Raw genomic sequence first — 19,834 nt, 5'->3', positions numbered from 1 at the left:
ATTAAGTAAGCAAATCTTTCCAGGTTTGTATTATGAAAATATGTCTAACTGTGTGGCTCTACTAGAGATAATAACCACCGATGTAAACAATGGAGTATGAGAAAATTACAACTTTCTTTTATGTGTTGCTTTGTACTTTATTTTTTTAAAAGCTGTTAAACTTTTGCAATAGTTAACTCAGTGTATTAAAATCAGACCTAGAACCTTCAATAGACAATCCTGCTCTCTGCCTATCAAGAAACTGAAGAACCCAGTCTTGAATTTTCAATACACAAAGACTCCCACTGAAGCTAATGGAAAGTCAATGGAAAATTGACTTTTCCAATGCTCTGTTAATCATGTCATCTCTCTTGTATTCATTTTCCCTACTCTAAAATAAACATTTCAGAGGAACCTTTCCTGGTATTTTATATTACACCAAAGTAATCTAATGTTTTTAGTTAACCCTCCACCAAAATAACATCACCTTACTACTGGCCAATGAGAGAGATTCAGGTGAAAAGGCTGTCACCAGGATTATCATTCCTCACATTGGTACAGGGCTTTTAATTTTTCACAGTGCATTGATATGTACTTGTGTCATGGAAAAAACAAAGACTAGGACTCAGGACACGTGAGTTCTAGTTTCATCTCCTCTACTAAATATTCAAAATTTGCAATTATTTGGCCATTTTTTTCCTTGTCTGTAAAATGAGGGGTTTGACAAGACGATTTCTAAGGTCTCTTCAAGCTCTAAAATTCTATGATTCATCTTATCCTTAAAACAAACCCATAAGGTAGGTAATATAAAATCATTATTCTCAACGGACAAATGAGGACACTGAGACACAAAGTTTAAGGAATTATCTAAGATAAGACTGAGGCATAAATATAACTCAAGTCTTATAATTCTCATTCCTGTACACTTTCTACTAGACCACACTATGCAAACTTTGATGGTTACCTCAAATCAGGGCTCAGGAATTGCTTCAAGAAAATTTGAATTTTTCAAGTTCAAGTCCTAGATTTTTAATAACATATCCATCCATCTTATTTATCCACTTCAGTCAAATACAAATGGTAATGCAAATTTTCAGTGACATTCAAAACAAAAAGGATAAGTCACTTCTAGATATAGTCAGTCACATTTACTCAATAAGTAACCTTGGATTCTCTCTTTCTCTCTGACATGTGAGGCATAAAAATAACAGATAGTACATCTTTAAATCATGTATCTATATTAAGCCTGCAGCTACAATGTGACTGTAGTCTGCTGGAAGGGTAAAAGAGATCCCCAGTTGAAAGTAGATTTTGAAAAATTTTTTAGAGCCCAGGGGTTCATTTTTAATGAGCCGTTACTTTAAGTACTGCATAAAAAATACAGGAAATTGATAGTCCATTTAGCCTGTACTATACCTAATGCAAAAGTCATTAAGATGCATTATTCTTAATGTTCATGATATGATCAGTAAGTGTACAACTCTTTTGAAAAGTATTATGCATGCCCTTAACTCTCATGTAAAAATTTTAAACCTTACATATTACATAGAAAAATGTGATAAATGCTATACTTTGTCTAGATTTAATATCTTAGAAGGCCAGAAGAACAATGAACTCAATTACATTAACATTTTAAAAAGTATTTCTTACGCATAATATACCTACATATGACAGCATGGCCTTCATTTCTTCATCACTTCTTACAGTAATTCGATCGCCATCCTCATCTTCATCTGATTAAAAAAGCAACATAATAAGGATGATAACATTTCAAGTGTCATTTCTGGTAGGAAAAAACAAGTAAATCTATTAATATCATTTGAGAATGTTGTAATTAGTCTCTTCTAAACTGATACCAAATAAACCTCAACACTAATTTCTTGGTTCAAGGTGGAACCAGAATCTTTGCAGAAAATTAAGGTTCTGCTATAGGGTCAATCGAGCAACAAATAAGGGCATACCAGGTATGGTATGCCCTTATTACATATACATATAAATGATTGTACAATGAAATGCAGAATATTTATATCACATTGCTTGCAACAGTCTTTTACAATTGGGTCCATCTAGAATCAGTTCATGAGACATACAAGAAAAGCAGCCTTCTTAGTTTTAAAGTTTTACCTGGTATTGTACCAAACATGGCACAGTTTATCTTAGTTGCCTATTTTCTTTGTCAAATTTGGTTCTAGATGACTTTTGGCCATTTCCAGAATCAAAATACACATGATAGATAGATAGATAGACAGACAGATAGATACAGATATATAGATATAAATTTATTTCATTATTTCCCAATTACATTTTTTAAAAGTCTTAACGTTCATTTTTTTAAAATTTTGAATTCCAAATTCTCTCCCTCCTAACCCTTCCCTACTTCTTGAGAAGGCAAGTAATATGATAGCTATTATTCATATGAAGTCATGTAAAACATATTTCTGTATTAGCCATACTGCAAAAGAAAATACACACATACAAAAGAAGAACAAGAAAGTGAAAAAAGTATGTTTCAATTTGCACTCAGAGTTCATCAGTTCTTCTGTTGGAGGTGGAGAGCATTTTTCATCATGGGTCCTTTGGAACTGTCTTGAATCACTGTCTCAATCAAAGTAGCAAAGTCTTTCACAGTTGATTATCATTACAATATTGCTGTTACTATGTACAATGTTTTGGAATTTCTTTGGAATTGTCTTCAGAGGATACTCAAAACAACTTACCACAGGCTCTAAAAACAATCTCATAAGGACAGTATTAAAGACAATATTTAACATTCATTTTTTAAAAAATTTTTTGAGTTCCAAATTTTCTCCCACTTTCTTCTCCCTTACCTCCTTCCTCCCTAAAACAATAAGCAATTCAATATAGGTTTTATATGTGTAATCATGTAAAACATATATTTGTCATGCTGTATAAGAACAAATGGACCAAAAGAAAAAAAGAACACAAAAAAATAAAGAAAGTGAAAATAGTATGCTTCAATCTGCATTTAGACTTCATCAGTTATTTCTCTGGATATGGATAGCATTTTCCATCATGAGTCCTTTGGAATTGTCTTGCATCACTGTATTGCTGAGAAGAGCTAAGTCATTCATAATTGATCACTGAATAATGTTGCTGTTGCTGTGTACAATGTTCTCCTGGTTCTTCTCACTTCAGTTTGCATCAGTTCGTGAGAATCTTTCAAGGTTTTTCTGAAAGCATCCTGCTCATCATTTCTTATAGCACAAAATATTTCATTACATTCATGTACCACAACTTGTTCAGCCATTCCCCAATTGATGAGCATCCCCTCAATTTCCAATTCTTTGCAACCACAAAAAGAGCTGCTACAATTATTTTTGTACATGTAGGTAGGTCCTTGTACAAAGAGACTACTTTGAACACAACACTATTCATTAGGATGTATAAATTCTAATACGTTCGGTAACTTTCTTTAACAAAAGAAACTAAAATGACCAAAAATTGGTGGACTATAAAGGAGTTTCACATATACACATCATAAATGTTTTTTGGATAAGAATAGATTTGGGGGATACCACATTTTTGAAGCATTGAGCAACATCACAAAAAAGCAAAACTATCTTAACAGACAGTAAATAACTAGTCACCGATGCAACAGTGAAGTCAAAATTAGCTGTCAAAATCAGACTACGGCCTATTTAGAGCAACGGTCAAAATCAATATTAAATTAGAAGGAAAAGTAAGAAGTCAGTTGTAACAACTTCAAACTCACCTATGCCAATGAGCTGTCCATGTTGAAAAATGAGAAAAAGGACAAGAGCAAAAACTGATGTTTATTATCACCATTCCCAGAAAAAGTTTAATCACTGCAAGAAGGGGACGAAAAGAGTTCAGAAAGTGAGCCCTAGTGAGCAAACACTTGATTTCCTTGGCAAGCGGAAACAGAATGATGCCAATGCAACAACAGTTAGAAAATATGACAGTAGATTCAAGCAGAGAAGGCTGGTCTGAAACTTTTAATTGACATGTACCAGTTTTATAGAGCCTATATTATCTTAAGGCAAGGAGTTAGACAAATCCAGAGAAAACAGAAGCACTCCTTATGTGGTGACATCCAAAATCAATGAGACAGAATAACTTTTCAAAAATTGAAAAGTTACTATCATAAATTTGTAAAAAAAAATTATACTTCTATTGTTAAAACCTCAAATGATCTTACTTATGGAGATAAAATTGAAGAGAACCAAAAACAGAAGGACATGAAAGGTCAATATACTAAGAACACTTTGAAGTCATTTGGAGATTTTTGGACAAATAAATGTGAATAAACTTTTAAGGATTTGATCAGTTGCTTTACACATGCACCACATTTAGCCAAATCCTGATAAGCCTTTTTTTTCTGCACATGGATGCTAGCTCAGAAAGTTTAGTAGCAGTCTTATACGAAAAGGATAATGGTCATGAAAAAACATTGCTTTTGTAAGACTTGCTATTCCATACAGAACGTAGAGTTCTCAGCTTTGAAGTGAGCTATCACCAAGAAATTAAAATATTACCTATATGGAACTAAATTTCAAGTGTGAACTGACAATAGTCCATCGACATACTTTGTTTGGCTGGTACAAAATTAGATGCTGTTTGCTAGAGAGAGGTAGCAACATTAGCAAATTATTACTTCATTTTATGCTACTGGCCAAGACAAACTAATGTGGATGCTGATGTCTCAAAGACAGTGACACCAAAGCTATAGTAAGAAGAAATGAAAACTATCTGTGATGCCCACCGAGTAGAGTCAAAGACAAACTGAAGGGTAGCTGAGAGTTTAGGATTTCCACCAGATGGCACGTGTGTTGGCAATTAAGTTGGGACTTTCTTATTGTTTTAGAATGATTAATTCAGTGTCTTTGATTGAGCCGTACTAGGTGCAAAGCCCCAGGCCCAAACCCCTATCTACTAGGTGCTCAGCCCGTGTGGGCATGAAGCCGTCAGGATCCTAAGGGGAGTTGCTAAGACCAAAGCCAATAGTTCTGGTCATTCAGATGACGTTTGATGACAGCTAAAGAGTGTGTAAAAAGACAGAACAGAGCTATTTGCTTGGGGCTCTCACTCTTAGAGGTGTGTTGATGTGGAGACTCTGGGCAGCTGTGATTGAGATTTGAATCAGACAAGGTCTGTCTGTTGATGATTGTAATTTGTTTGTATTTCCTCTGAAGTTCAGGGTGCTGGCTTTTTTCCTTGAACTAAGTGAATGATATTTGTATGTTGAATTGAAATAAGATTGTTAACCCCCTTAATGCTACTTTTCTTAGTAAAGCAGATCAAAAGAACCTGTGCTTACAGCGTTCTTGTTGTTGGGTTGTCTTGGTTTTTCACCCCCACAGCAGCTGCTAGCCAGATTGTTACAACAGCATGCCATCCATGTATGTGAACTCTTTCATTGGGGAAAGAAGGGAAGGGAATAAGCATTTATATAGTGCCCACTATATGCTGAGGACTATACTAAGCACTTTATAAATATTTCATTTGATCTGTGAGATACGTGCTATTATTATCCCCATTTTACAGATAAGGAAGCTCAAGCAGACAGAGGTTAAGTGACTTGACTGAAGTCAAATTTCCAGTAACTGTCTGAAGACAAATTTGAATTCATGTCTTCCTGCCTCCAGATCCAGAACTCTATATCTACTTGAGCCATCTAGATGCCCTAGGTGTCATTAAACCCACCCTTTCTGCCTTCTTGGGTTTGCGGATGATTGTTGGACATAGCAGACGACTGATAAAGGATTATAACAAATAATGCAAGATTAGAAGACAAATGGTGATTCTAAAAGCCTTAAATTCTAGCTCTCAAAAAGTATTCTACTACTGAGACTATGGCAGAAGTTGAGTTGCATATCAGTGTAGTGTATCTGACTATTATTGTTTTCATACATGATATCAAGAAGCAGTCAATGCTACCCAGAGCAAATCATGCTATGCCCCTGAAAGCTCTACACAATGACTTCAGATATATCAGATTTTATTAATCCAAAATGGCTTGTAGCTGTCACTAAGAATTGTGAGATTCTGTGCTGCTTGTGAAGAAAAATACTATCAATTTGTGCAACATACATGAGGAGTATAAGTACTATCTAGAACTTCTTTGCATAGAATTTTTTTCATGCTAGGAGACAGTAAGAACATAAGTCATATTTGAGTAGTGACCTCTTTGCCAGATATACACACACATATCCAATCAGAAATCATAAAGCTTCCACAATTGTTAAAAGTATTGTGGAAGAAATATTTTTCAGTATTTGGCTTTCTTGTTGGTATCTATTTTGATCAAAGTAGAGATTTTGAAAACAAGTTACTTAAAAAACTCATCTTTGGCAGCTAGTAAAGTTAGAACTACATCTGACCACTCTCAAGGGGACCCACAATAATTGAGTATGAGGAGTGGGGGGTGAGAGAGAATGAGGAGCCAAGGATGACATCTAGGTTGTGAGTCTGAATGACTGGGAAGATGGTGAGACCCTTGAAAGTAAGAAAGAAGTTTGGGAAATAAGAGGGCTTGGGGAGAAATAAAATGGGTTTCATTTTGGACATACCGAGTTTAAGATGTCTCTGAGACATCCAGTTCTAGATGTCTAGCAGATAGGTGGAGATGTGAGACTGGAGGTCAGGAGAGGTTAGCAATGGTCAAATAGATCTAACAATCATTTGCCTAGAAACGACCACTGAATCCACTGGAGTTAATGAGATCAGTACGCACAACAGTAAAAAGGAAGAAATCGGGGGCGGAGCCAAGATGGCAGCTGGAAAGCAGGGACTAGCGTGAGCTCCCTGCCGAGTCCCTCCAAAAACCTATAAAAAATGGTTCTGAACTACTTCTAGAACTGCAGAACCCACAAAACAGCAGAGGGAAGCTGGGCTCCAGCCCAGAACAGCCTGGATGGTCTCTGGGTGAGGTCTATCCCGCATGGAGCTGGGAGCAGAGCGGAGCGGAGCAGAGCCCAGCGTGAGCGGCTCGGACCAACCAGACCAGGAGCCAGGCGGAGCGTGCCCCAGCGCCCTGAATCAGTGAGCTGCAGTAGTTACCAGACTTCTCAACCCACAAACACCAAAGACAACAGGGAAGGTTAGTAGGAAAAGCTGCGGGAGTGGAAGGAGTTCACAGAAGGAGTTCGCGATTCAGCTACCGCCCAGGGGGCAGTGGAGGTGGGGCAGCTACAGAAGTACAGCTGCAGTTGCTTCTGGCCCCAGGCCCACCTGGTGGGAGGAATTAAGTGGTGAATCAGAGCAGGAGTGAAGAGCCTGTTGAAGATCTAAGTCCAGTCTGGGTTGGGGGTTCTTGGGGAAGGAGGAGTGCTAGTGCGGCAGAGCTGGTGCATCCCCCCAGGCATGGAACATAGTTCTCTTAACTCTACAAGCAGTCATACCCCACTGAAAAACTCAAGGGTCAAGTTAGTTGGCTGGGAATATGGCCAGGCAGCGAAAACGCACCCAGATTCAGTCTCAGACTTTGGATTCTTTCTTTGGTGACAAAGAAGACCAAAACATACAGACAGAAGAAGTTAACAAAGTCAAAGAGCCTATAACAAAAGCCTCCAAGAAAAACATGACCTGGTCCCAGGCCATGGAAGAGCTCAAAAAGGATTTGGAAAAGCAAGTTAGAGAAGTAGAGGAAAAATTGGGAAGAGAAATGAGAAGGATGCGAGAAAACCATGAAAAACAAGTCAATGACTTGCTAAAGGAGACCCAAAAAAATACTGAAAAATACACTGAAGAAAACAACACCTTAAAAAACAGACTAACTCAAATGGTAAAAGAGCTCCAAAAAGCCAATGAGGAGAAGAATGCCTTGAAAGGCAGAATTAGCCAAATGGAAAAGGAGGTCCAAAAGACCACTGAAGAAAATACTACCTTAAAAATGAGACTGGAGCAAGTGGAAGCTAGTGACTTGATGAGAAATCAAGATATTATAAAACAGAACCAAAGGAATGAAAAAATGGAAGGCAATGTGAAATATCTCATTGGAAAAACCACTGACCTGGAAAATAGATCCAGGAGAGATAATTTAAAAATTATTGCACTACCTGAAAGCCATGATCAAAAAAAGAGCCTAGATATCATCTTTCAAGAAATTATCAAGGTGAACTGCCCTGATATTCTAGAGCCACAGGGCAAAATAGAAATTGAAAGAATCCATCGATCGCCTCCTCAAATAGATCCCAAAAAGAAATCTCCCAGGAATATTGTCGCCAAATTCCAGAGCTCCCAGATCAAGGAGAAAATACTGCAAGCAGCCAGAAAGAAACAATTTGAGTATTGTGGAAACCCAATCAGAATAACCCAAGATCTGGCAGCCTCTACATTAAGAGATCGAAGGGCTTGGAATATGATATTCCGGAGGTCAATGGAGCTAGGATTAAAACCTAGAATCACCTACCCGGCAAAACTGAGTATCATGATCCAAGGCAAAATATGGATTTTCAATAAAATAGAGCACTTTCAAGCTTTCTGAGTGAAAAGACCAGAGCTGAATAGAAAATTTGACTTTCAAACACAAGAATCAAGAGAAGCATGAAAAGGTAATTAAGAAAAAAGAACAAGAAAAAGAAATTGCAAGGGACTTACTAAAGTTGAACTGTTTTGTTTACATTCCTACATGGAAAGATGATGTGTATGATTCATGAGACCTCAGTATTAGGGTAGCTGAAGGTAATATGCACATATATATGTTTATGTATATATATGTATAAGTGAATGTGTATGTATGTATATATGTATATGTATATATATATATATATATATATATAGAGAGAGAGAGAGAGAGAGAGAGAGAGAGAGAGAGAGAGAGAGAGAGCGGGCACAGGGTGAGTTGAAGATGAAGGGAAGATATCTAAAAGAAATAAAATCAAATTAAGGGATGAGAGAGGAATATATTGAGAGAATGAGATAGGGAGAGATAGAATGGGGTAAATTATCTCACATAAAAGTGTCAAGAGAAAGCAGTTCTGTAGGAAGAAAAGAGAAGGCAGGTGAGGGGGGAATGAGTGAATCTTGCTCTCATCAGATTTGACCTGAGGAGGGAATATCATACATACTTAATTGGGTATCTTACCCCACAGGAAAGAAGAAGGAAGAAGATAAAAAAGGGGGGGGATGATAGAAGGGAGGGCAGATGGGGGTGGAGGTAATCAAAACACTTTCAAAAGGGCACAGGGTCAAGGGAGAAAATTCAATAAAGGGGGGTAGGTTAGGAAGCGGCAAAATATAGTTAGTCTTTCACAACATGAGTATTGTGGAAGGGTTATACATAATGATACACATGTGGCCTAAGTTGAATTGCTTGACTTCTTAGGGAGGGTGGGTGGGAAGAGAAGAGGGGAGAGAATTTGGAACTCAAAGTTTTAAAAACAGATGTTCAAAAACAAAAAAAAAAGTTTTTGCATGCAACTAGAAAATAAGATACACAGGCAATGGGGCGTAGAAATTTATCTTGCCCTACAAGAAAGGAAGGGAAAAGGGGATGGGACGGGAGTGGGGTGACAGAGGGGAGGGGTGACTGGGGAACAGGGCAACCAGAATATACACCATCTTGGAGTGGGGTGGGGGGCGGGTAGAAATGGGGAGAAAATTTGTAATTCAAAGTCTTGTGAAAATCAATGCTGAAAACTAAATATATTAAGTAAATAAAAAAAAGAAAAAAGAAAAAAAAGGAAAAAAAGTAAAAAAAAAAAGTCTAACACTCAACCCTGCACCCCTTAGGTGTCTTACATAAAAGTAATTTCAGCAAAGTAACACAATCTTCTGTGATTCTTATGGAAAAGATGAAGAGATGTGTACAGTACAGTATGTATACTATAGCATGTCTCAGTAAAGGTGCTACCTCCTTGATGAGGCCATTAAAAAAAAAAAAAGGAAGAAGACAAGAGGGTCCAGGACAGATCTTGGGGAACACCTATGATTAGCAAACAGAAATTGGATGAAGATCAGGTAAAGGATCCTGTGGAGTGGTCAGACATATGGGAGAACCATGAGAAAACAACGTCATCAAAACCAAGAGATGAGAGAGTATCAAGGACAAGAGAATGACTGACAGTATCAAGGGCTGCAGAGAGGTAAAGAAGAATGAAGACTAAGAAAAGGCCATCAGATTTGGCAACGAAGAAATCAATGCTAACTCTGAAGAGTCTTCATTTGAATGATGAGATCAGAAGACAGACCACACGTAAGTATGACCACGAACTTCGCCCACCTATTAATATGCGCTCTGGAGTCTTGAAGGGTGAAAAGATCTAGTTGCTCATAACAAATATATTTCATTTTTGAGAGAAAGGTTGAAGAAATCTTACTAACTAGCCATGACCTCAGCTCAAAAGGATTCTGAGAGACATAAATAAAGTTACGATTGTCCAATCAAGCACTACAGCCGGGTAACATAGTTTTGCTGAAAACCTTGAAGTTCAAGGAATACACCAATTAGTGGAGAGATGAAAATCTACTCTTTTTCAGACTGGGAGACTAGGCAATTTGCCAGGATATGGAATAATACCTGAAAGCGGTAGGGGTTTGATAAAACAATTCATGAAAACAATATATTGTCCACAGGAGAGTTTGCTTTGGAAACTTTAAGAAACAAGAAGGAGGGCCTTTGAAGAGAAGAAATTTCCAACAACTATATCTCGACTGAGTCAGACAAAGGCCCAGAAAGTAATCCTTCCAGTGAGGAAGACTCCATACAGAAACCCTAGGTTAGAACTGAAGAGGACCCCAGTTCAGACAAGAAGGGAACAGTTGAACTGAGAAACAATGTCTTTTCCATTTTACAAACTTCTAGAGGAAAAAAAGGTGACCTATCTGGCTTAGTGATAAGGATAATCCACACCATTCACAAGTTAAGGTATGTATACAGAAAGATTCGTGTGTCACAAAAGAATGAGAACAATTTGACCACTGACTAGGTTAACAAGATTTTGCAGGAGAAACAGGAAGAGTGGTTCTTCATGTACCCAGATACAATTTCTGTTCATGAATTATATCCAATGTTCCTTACATTTTGATGAGTAAATACAGTATTATATATGTATTAATATTCTATTTACCTCTTATAATTGCTACTATTGCAAGTGCTGTATTATTTTTATCCTATTGAACTACTGTTAGTAGTAGTGTTGTATTTTTATATTACTTGAAGCAGCTGCCAAGGGATGCTTTTCAATTTGATAGAATTATTGCATATAATATTAATGCGGATTTGATACACCCACACATGATTTTTTTCAAGAGACTGAAAAAACGTTTTGGCTACAGGGAAAAATCTAATAGCAATTTCAGTAGCTTTTTCTTCAGAGACTACAGATAGTTAGTGAATCTTTTAAGAGGCTATGGAATCTTGAACAATGAGTTTACCTGCAATTCCTTGAGAAGTATGAGTTTTAACTTTAATCTATAAGGAGACGATGTTTTCAATTTGAGGCACACAGGGTGTGGTGAATTCAAATACGGCCTTAGACACTTATTAACTCTGGGACGCTGGACAAGTCACTTAACTTCTTGTTTGCCTCAAATTTTTAAATATAAATTGGGGGTAATAAGAGCAACCACCTCAAAGAGTTGTGAGGATCAAATGAGATAATACTTGTGAAGGTTAGCACAGCGCTTGGCACATAGTAGATGCTATATAAATGCTTATTCCCTTCCTCTCCTCCCTTAACTGTCACCTATAAAGAAAATGAGTTCAACAGTTATTCAGGACAGACTGTTAACAATATGGTTTGGGGAAAAAATGTGAGAAGACAGAAAGAAAGAGGATGATGAAAGAACTCCTTCCTTAAGAGAATGGAGTTTAACTTTTCTATGGGGAAGAAACAAAAAGCATTCTTGAGAGACTTCGGCTACAATACTAAGAGCGGATGGTAAGATTCTGTTTAGGAAATAAGAAGTCAATAGTAAAATTGATGGTTGGAGGTGACTGATCTTTCTCATAACTGAAATGTCTTTGTTTTGTTATTTGCTACCCTGTTAATAAACTATATAATCACTGAATCTGACGTTTAAGTATTTTTCTATATAAAGAAATGTAAGCAACTACTTATAAGAAAAGAAATTTCCTCAATTTAATAATAACATTTAATAACTGGGGTGGGATTGAGCTAATAGATTAAGAGGTTGAAATTGTTGTCATTATTAAGAAATATTCTAGCATTCCCTTAGATTGCCTTAGAACTGGGGATAATGGAAATAAATACAAGTCAGGTAGCAGGTTAAGGGGTAGTTACCCCATGTAGGATACACTTGAAGGTGAATGACCCCCAAAAGTTACAAAGATAAACCATTCGTGAAAACACTACTGAGGAAACATAGGATCAAACTTCATAGTATCATACATTTACAGCTAGAAAGGACCTTGGAGGTCAACTATTCCAACCCTTTCATTTCCCAGCTGAGGAACAAAAGTACTAAGAGGTAAAGCAATTTTGCCCAAGATCACAAAAGTAAATTCTATAAGTAGCAAAGTCAAAAGTCATACTCTGAGCTCTTTCCACTATTTAACAAAACATTCAAAAGCAATGGATGCAAAAAACAAGTAATCAGAGATGCAACTGAGCCATGTCATCCCAAGACTATGAGGCTGGCAGTAGGAAAACAGAAAATGGAACTGTTTTGTAAACATTTCTAAAATGACCCATTTTAATTATCAATGACAAAGGAACCACCAAATGTGGACACTAGTACCTCAGTCTTTATTTAAAAAAATTGTAATAATGATGTATACATGTATGCAAATTATTGTTGATGAAAAGAAGAAAAAAAATACACAGATCCTTCCTGAAATAATTTTCTACAGCAGACCACATTTCTACAGTCTCAAAAATTGACTGAAAGGCATAAGGAATACAAAATCTCATTGTTATTTTTGTTGATTTTAACAAAAAAAAATAGTTGATTCAGTAGCACAATGTATAAGTTAAAATCATGCAAGAGTCTTTAATAAATGTAACCAGAGACAAAACTTTATTCAATGGCCATCTGATTATTACCATCCAAAAGGCATGAAGCAATGAAATGTATATTCATCAAAAGTGATCGCTACTCTAAGAAGTGCAAATTGAGGGGATGTCCATCAATTAGGGAATGGCTGAACAAGTTGTGGTATGATTGTAATGGAGTATTATTGTGCTATTTAAAGAAAGACTTTAGCAAAAAACAGAGAAATTCCATTTAAAGTAACTGTAGACATTATAAAATATTTGGGAGTCTACCTGCCAAAACAAACCCAGGAACTATATGAACACAATTACAAAATACTTTTCACAAAAATAAAGTCAGATCTAAATAACTAGAAAAATATCAGTTGCTCATGAGTAGGCCCAGCTAATCTAATAAAAATGACAATTCTACCTAAATTAATTTATTTATTCAGTGCCATACCAATCAAACTACCAAAAAATTATTTTGTAGAGCTAGAAAAAACAATAACAAAATTAATCTTGAAGAACAAAAGCTCTAAAATATCAAGGGAATTAAGGAAAGAAATGCAAGGGAAGGTGGCCCAGCTGTACCAGATCTTAAATTGTATTATAAAGCAGCAATCATCAAAACTACTTGGTACTGGTTAAGAAATAGAGTGCTGGATCAGTGGATTAGGTTAAGAGTGCAAGACACAATAGTCAATGACTATAGTAATCTACCATTTGATAAATCCCAAGACTCCAGGTTCTGGGATAAGAACTCACTATTTAACAAAAACTGCTGGGAAAAGTAGAAACTAATACGGCAGAAGCTAGGCATAGATCAATATCTTATACCATATACCAAAATAAAGTCAAAAAATGGGTTGAGGGGGGCAGAGCCAAGATGGCAGCAGGAAAACAGGGACTCGCTTAAGCTCTCCCCCAAATCCCTCCAAATACCGGCAAAAAATGGCTCTGAACAAATTCTAGAGCTACAGAACCCACAAAATAACAGAGAGAAGCATGTCTCTAGTCCAAGACGGCCTGGATGGTCACTGGGAAGTGTCTGTCGCACCATTCTGGGAGCAGAGCGCAGCCTAGCATGGGCCATACCAGGACAGACCAGGCACTGAGAAGATAGAGCAGAGCAAGCCTGTAGGGCCCTGAATCACTGACCTGTGGCAGCTACCAGACTTCTCAACCACAAACACCAAAGACAACTTTAGCAGGTCAGTGGGAAAACTGCTGGATAGGGGTAAGAGGAGTGCATGGCCGACCCCACCCCCGGAGCGGTGGAGGTGGTGCAGTGGCTGCAGCAGCAGGAAGCTCCTGCGGCTGCTTCCAGAGCTCCAGCTGCTGTTGCTTCTGGCCCCAGGCCGAACCCGTGGGAGGAATCAAGTGGCAGATCAGAGTGGGAGTGCAGGGAGAACTTTGCTGGCACAGAGGCAGGGTTCTCTTGCTTTGCCCTGCTTGGATCTGGGTTGTGGTCCTGATTGGCGGTTCTTGGAGGAGGAAGAGTACTGCTGTGGCAGAGCTTGCTGCGTAGAAGTAGCTCTGAAAACAGCAACACAATGCCCCTGAAGCTTGGGACAAAGCACCATTCATTCTGATGGCAGTCATACCCTGACAAAAACCTCAAGGGTCAAGTAGTTGGCTGGGAACACGAGCAAGCAGCAAAAGACTCAAACTATTGAATCTTTTTTTGGTGACAAAGAAGACCAAAACATACAGCCAGAAGAAGTCAACAAAGTCAAAAAGCCCACATCAAAAGCCTCCAAGAAAAATATGAATTGGTCTCAGGCCATGGAAGACCTCAAAAAGGATTTGGAAAGGCAAGTAAGAGGAGTAAAGGAAAAATTGGGAAGAAAAATGAGAGTGATGCAAGAAAATCATGAAAAACAAGTCAATGACTTGCTAAAGGAGACCCAAAAAAATACTGAAGAAAATAACACTTTAAAAAATAGACTAACTCAAATGGCAAAAGAGCTCCAAAAAGCCAATGAGAAGAAGAATGCCTTAAAAAGCAGAATTAGCCAAATGGAAAAGGAGGTCCAAAAGACCACTGAAGAAAATACTACCTTAAAAATTACATTGGAGCAAGTGGAAGCTAGTGACTTGATGAGAAATCAGGATATTCTAAAACAGAACCAAAGGAATGAAAAAATGGAAGACAATGTGAAATATCTCATTGGAAAAATCACTGACCTGGAGAACAGATCCAGGAGAGATAACTTAAAAATTACTGGACTACCTGAAAGCCATGATCAAAAAAAGAGCCTAGACTTCATCTTTCAAGAAATTATCAAGGAAAACTGCCCTGATATTCTAGAACCAGAGGATAAAATAGAAATTGAAAGACCAATCACCTCTTGAAAAAGATCCCAAAAAGAAAACTCCTAGGAATATTATAGCCAAATTCCAGAGTTCCTAGGTCAAGGAGAAAATATTGCAAGCAGCCAGAAAGAAACAATGAAAATATTGTGGAAACACAATCAGGATAAAATAAGATCTAGCAGCTTCTACATCAACAGATCAGAGGGCTTGGAATATGATATTTTGGAGAAGCTAGGATTAAAACCAAGAATCACCTACCCAGCAAAACTGAGTATAACACTCCAGGACAAAATATGGATTTTCAATAAAATGGAGGGCTTTAAAGCATTCTTGAAAAAGAAAAGACCAGAGCTGAAGAGAAAATCTGACTTTCAAATACAAGAATCAAGAGAAGCATGAAAAGGTAAACAAGAAAGAGAAATCATAAGGGACTTACTAAAGTTGAACTATTTTGGTTACATTCCTACATGGAAAGATGATATTTGTAACTCTTGAAACCTTTTTAAGTATTAGGGTAGTTGAAGGGAATATACATATATAGATAGACAAAGGGCACAGGGTGAGTTGAATATGAAGGGAAGATATCTAAAAAATAAATAAATAAATACAATTAAGGGGTGAGAGAGAAATACATTGGGAGGAGAAAGGGAGAGATAGAATGGGGTAAATTATCTCACATAAAAGTGGCAAGAAAAAGCAGTTCTATTGGAAGGGAAGAAGGGGCAGGTGAAAGGGAACGAATGAATCTTGCTCTCATCAGACTTGACTTAAGGAGGGAATAACATACACACTAAATTGCATATCTTAGCCTACAGGAAGGTAGCGGGGAAGAGGATAAGAGAGAGGGGATGACAGAAGGGAGGGCAGATCGGGGGAAAAGGTAATCAAAAGCACACACTTTTGAAAAGGGCCAGGGTCAAGGGGATAAAATTGAATAAAGGGGGAAAGGTTAGGATGGAGGGAAATATAGCTAGTCTTTCACAACATGATTGTTATGGAAGTGTTTTGTACAATGATGCATGTGTGGCCTATGTTAAATTGCTTGCCCTCTCAAGGAAGGTAGGTTGGGAGGGAAGAAGGGAGAAAATTTGGAACTCAAAGTTCTAAAAACAAATGCTCAAAAAAAAAGTTGTTTTTTACATGCAACTGGGAAATTAGATATAATCAAGCATTGGGGTACAGAAATCTATCTTGCCCTACAAAAAAGTAAGGGGAAATCAGATAAGGGGAATTAGTGGGGTGACAGAAGGAAGGGCAGACTGGGGAAAGGGGCAATCAGAATATACGCCATCTAGGGAGAGGGGGAGGGTAGAAATGGGGAGAAAATTTGTAACTCAAAATCTTGTGGAAATCAATGCTGAAAGCTAAAAAATATTAAATAAAGAAATAAAGAGAAAAAAAGATAAAAATAAAGTCAAAATGGGTTCATGATTTAGATATAAAGACTGATACTATAAGCAAACTAGGAGAGCAAGAAATAGTCTACCTGTCAGATCTATGGAGAAGGGAAGAATTTATAACCAAACAAGAGACAGAGAACATTATGAAATGCAAAATGGATGATTCTGATTACATGAAATTGAAAAGCTTTTGCACAAACAAAGCCAATGCAACCAAGATTAGAAGGGAAGCAAAACACTGGGAAACAATTTTTACAACCAGTGTCTCTGATAAAGACCTCATTTCTAAAACATATAGAGAACTGAATCAAATTTATAAGAATACAAGTCATTCTCCAATTGATAAATGGTCAAAGGACATAAACAAGCAGTTTTCAAAGGAAGAAATTAAAGCTATCTATAGTCATATGAAAAAATGCTCTAAATCACTATTTCTTAGAGAAATGCAAATCAAAACAGCTCTGAGGTACCACATCATACCTATCAGATTGGCTAACATGACAAAGCAGGAAAATGACAAATGCTGGAGAAGATGGTGGGAAAACTGGAACACTAGTGCATTGCTGGTGGAACTGTGAACTGATCCAACCATTCTGGAGAGAAATTTGGAACTATGCCCAAAGGACTACAAAATTGTGCATATCCTTTGACCTAGCAATACCACTTCTAGGTCTGTATCCCAGAGAGATCATAAAAATGGGAAAAGGACCCACATATACAAAAATACTTATAGTAGTTCTTTTTGTGGTGGCCAAAAATTATAATTTGAGGGTTTGTCCATCAATTGGGGAATGGTTGAACAAGTGGTGGTGTATGAATGTAATGGAATACTATCGTGCTATAAGAAATGATGAGGAGGCAGACTTCAGAAAAATCTGGAAAGACTTATATGAACTGATGCTAAGTGAAATAAGCAGAACCAGGAAAACACTGTACACAGTAACAGCCACATTGTGCAGACTGACTTTGATAGACTGAGCTATTCTTAGCTATGCAAAGATTGAAGACAACACCAAAAGACAACACAATGGAAAATGCTATCCACATCCAGAGATAGAACTTTGGAGTCTGAATGCGAATGGAAGCATAATATTTGCTCTTCTTTTCTTTCGTTTTGTTTTGTTTCTTCTTTCTCATGGTTCCTGCCATTAGTTCTAATTCTTCTTTATTTCAGGACTAGTGTGAAAATGTTTAATAAGAATGTATAAGTAGAGTCTATATCAGATTGCACACTTGGGGAGGGGAGAGGAAAGGGAGGGGGAGAAAATTTAAAACTCGAAATCTTATTTAAGTGAATGTTGAAAACAAAAAATAAATTATTTTTAAAAAACAAAGACGCACACAAAATTTTTAGAAAGTGTGAAAAAAGGAAAACTTACATGAACTGATGCAGAGTTAAATAAGGAGTAACAAGAGAACATTATATACAATAACAGCAATACTGTATGATGAACAACTGTGAATGACTTAGCTATTCTCAGCAATACAGTGATCCAAGACAATCCCAAAGGACTCTAGATGAAAAATGCTTTCTGCCTTAAGAGAAAGAATTGGTGGAGTTTGAATACAGAACAAAGCATACTATTCTTCACTTTTTTTGATTCAGTTTTCTTCTACAAAATGACTAATATGGAAATACATTTTACATGATTGCACATGTATAACCTCTATTAGATTGCTTAGCACTTCAGGGAGGAAGGAGAGGAAAAAGAAGAGGGGGGTAAAAAAATGTTAAAAATTGCTTTTACATGTAATTGGGGGAAAAAATGAAAACTTTTTAAGGTAACTGCCAATGTCATCATTGATGTGCTCACACAGAGTTCAAGAGGGGAGCTGAATCCTTAGATCCTTCAGATGCACCTATCTGTGGATGATATTGTGCTGACTACATAGAGCCCTGGAATATTAGAGAATCTCCTGAATATACATGACTATTCAAAAGAAACTGGCCTAATAAGCCATATAAGAAAAACAAAATGGATGAAAAACATCCTCCGTCCAGACTATAACATGCAGTTGTTAATTCAGTTAGCTAGTTTGTTAAGTTAGTACATATACCTGGGACAGGCACAACAGATAAAATAATGAGTTAGGCATAGAATTTAATTGGAGTAGCTGTGGGAAATTTCATAATATGGACTCCAAAAAAAATTGTGATTTTAAGAGAAAACTTAAAAGAAACAGGGTCAAAAACATAGTTTCCCTTGTTCAAACCACATTTTGAGTATTGGTGTTCAATTGTAGGTGCTACTCTTTAGGAAGGAAATAAGTGGGAAATGGAACAGAGAAGAGTGACCTGGACTGTGAAGGGCTTCAAGACCATGCCACATGAGGACTGGTGACAAGAACTAGGGATAAATAGCTTGGAGACAAAAGGACCTAGGAGTGACAAATATAGAAAGGGCTCGCATATAAAAGGGAGCAGACTTGTTACGCTAGTATATGAGAAGAACTAGGAGCAAAGGGTAGAACAGTAGTCAAATTTAGGCTCAATGGAAAATTCTCTAACAATAAGCGTTCTCTAAAGGGGAACAGTGAATACAGAATACAAAATCTCATTGTGTTATTTTTGTTGATTTAAAAAAAAACATTTAATTCAGTAGCACAATGTGTAAGTTAAAATCATGTAAGATTCTTTAATAAATGTAACCAGAGGGACAACTTTATTGAATTAACTCTCTGATTATTACCATCGAGTAAAACACAAAGGTCTCACTAGGCCTCTCTCTCTCCCCCCTCTGTCTTTTGGGGGGATTGGGTCTCCCTCTCTTACCCAGGCCAGAAATACAGCAGCTCTCCTCTTTTCCACCTTTTCTTGTCCTTTCGCCAGTTGGGCACCTACTGTTCCCAGAGGTCACTGTGTTGGTGCTAGATTTAATGCAGATCCCTGACTGGCTCAGCAAGAAGCAGCAGTTCAGAACTCTGAGGCTCAAACAATTGTCCAGCCCCAGCTCCTCTGCGAGCAGGGATCACAACAGGAAATCACCATGCCCAGTTCTAGAGGCTTTTAAGCAAAGGCTGAATAACCACTTGTTTTGAGAATATTACAAATGGGACTTCTATATATGTTGAACTAGATGGTCTTGAGATTCTCTCCAACTTTATTCTTTTGATACTTTTTAGCTGTCTGTTTTCTGGTTATAACTAAACTTAAAAGCTGCGGCAGCATGGTGTTGTAGATAGAGTTAGTCTCAAAGCCAGGAAAACCTTGGTTTAAGT

The 19,834-nt window shown here is 37.3% G+C and overlaps 1 protein-coding gene across 3 annotated transcripts in view; it reads right to left on the bottom strand.

The window, feature by feature from the left end:
• The window catches only part of MAP2K5 (mitogen-activated protein kinase kinase 5), a 283,285-nt gene that overhangs the window by 245,801 nt on the left and 17,650 nt on the right, over positions 1–19,834 (bottom strand). For 2 of the 3 annotated variants that reach the window (XM_036736975.1, XM_036736976.1), the window contains exon 3: positions 1,645–1,712. The exons of the other annotated variant lie outside the window; for it this stretch is intronic. In XM_036736975.1, the coding sequence (XP_036592870.1) occupies positions 1,645–1,712 (68 nt within the window). The remainder of the gene's footprint in view (positions 1–1,644; positions 1,713–19,834) is intronic. 3 annotated transcript variants of the gene reach the window in all.

This window comes from Trichosurus vulpecula, chromosome 8 (genome assembly GCF_011100635.1).
Source record: "Trichosurus vulpecula isolate mTriVul1 chromosome 8, mTriVul1.pri, whole genome shotgun sequence".
Classification (NCBI taxonomy): Eukaryota; Metazoa; Chordata; class Mammalia; order Diprotodontia; family Phalangeridae; genus Trichosurus; species Trichosurus vulpecula.
This window is presented reverse-complemented; position numbering and strand designations above follow the sequence as displayed.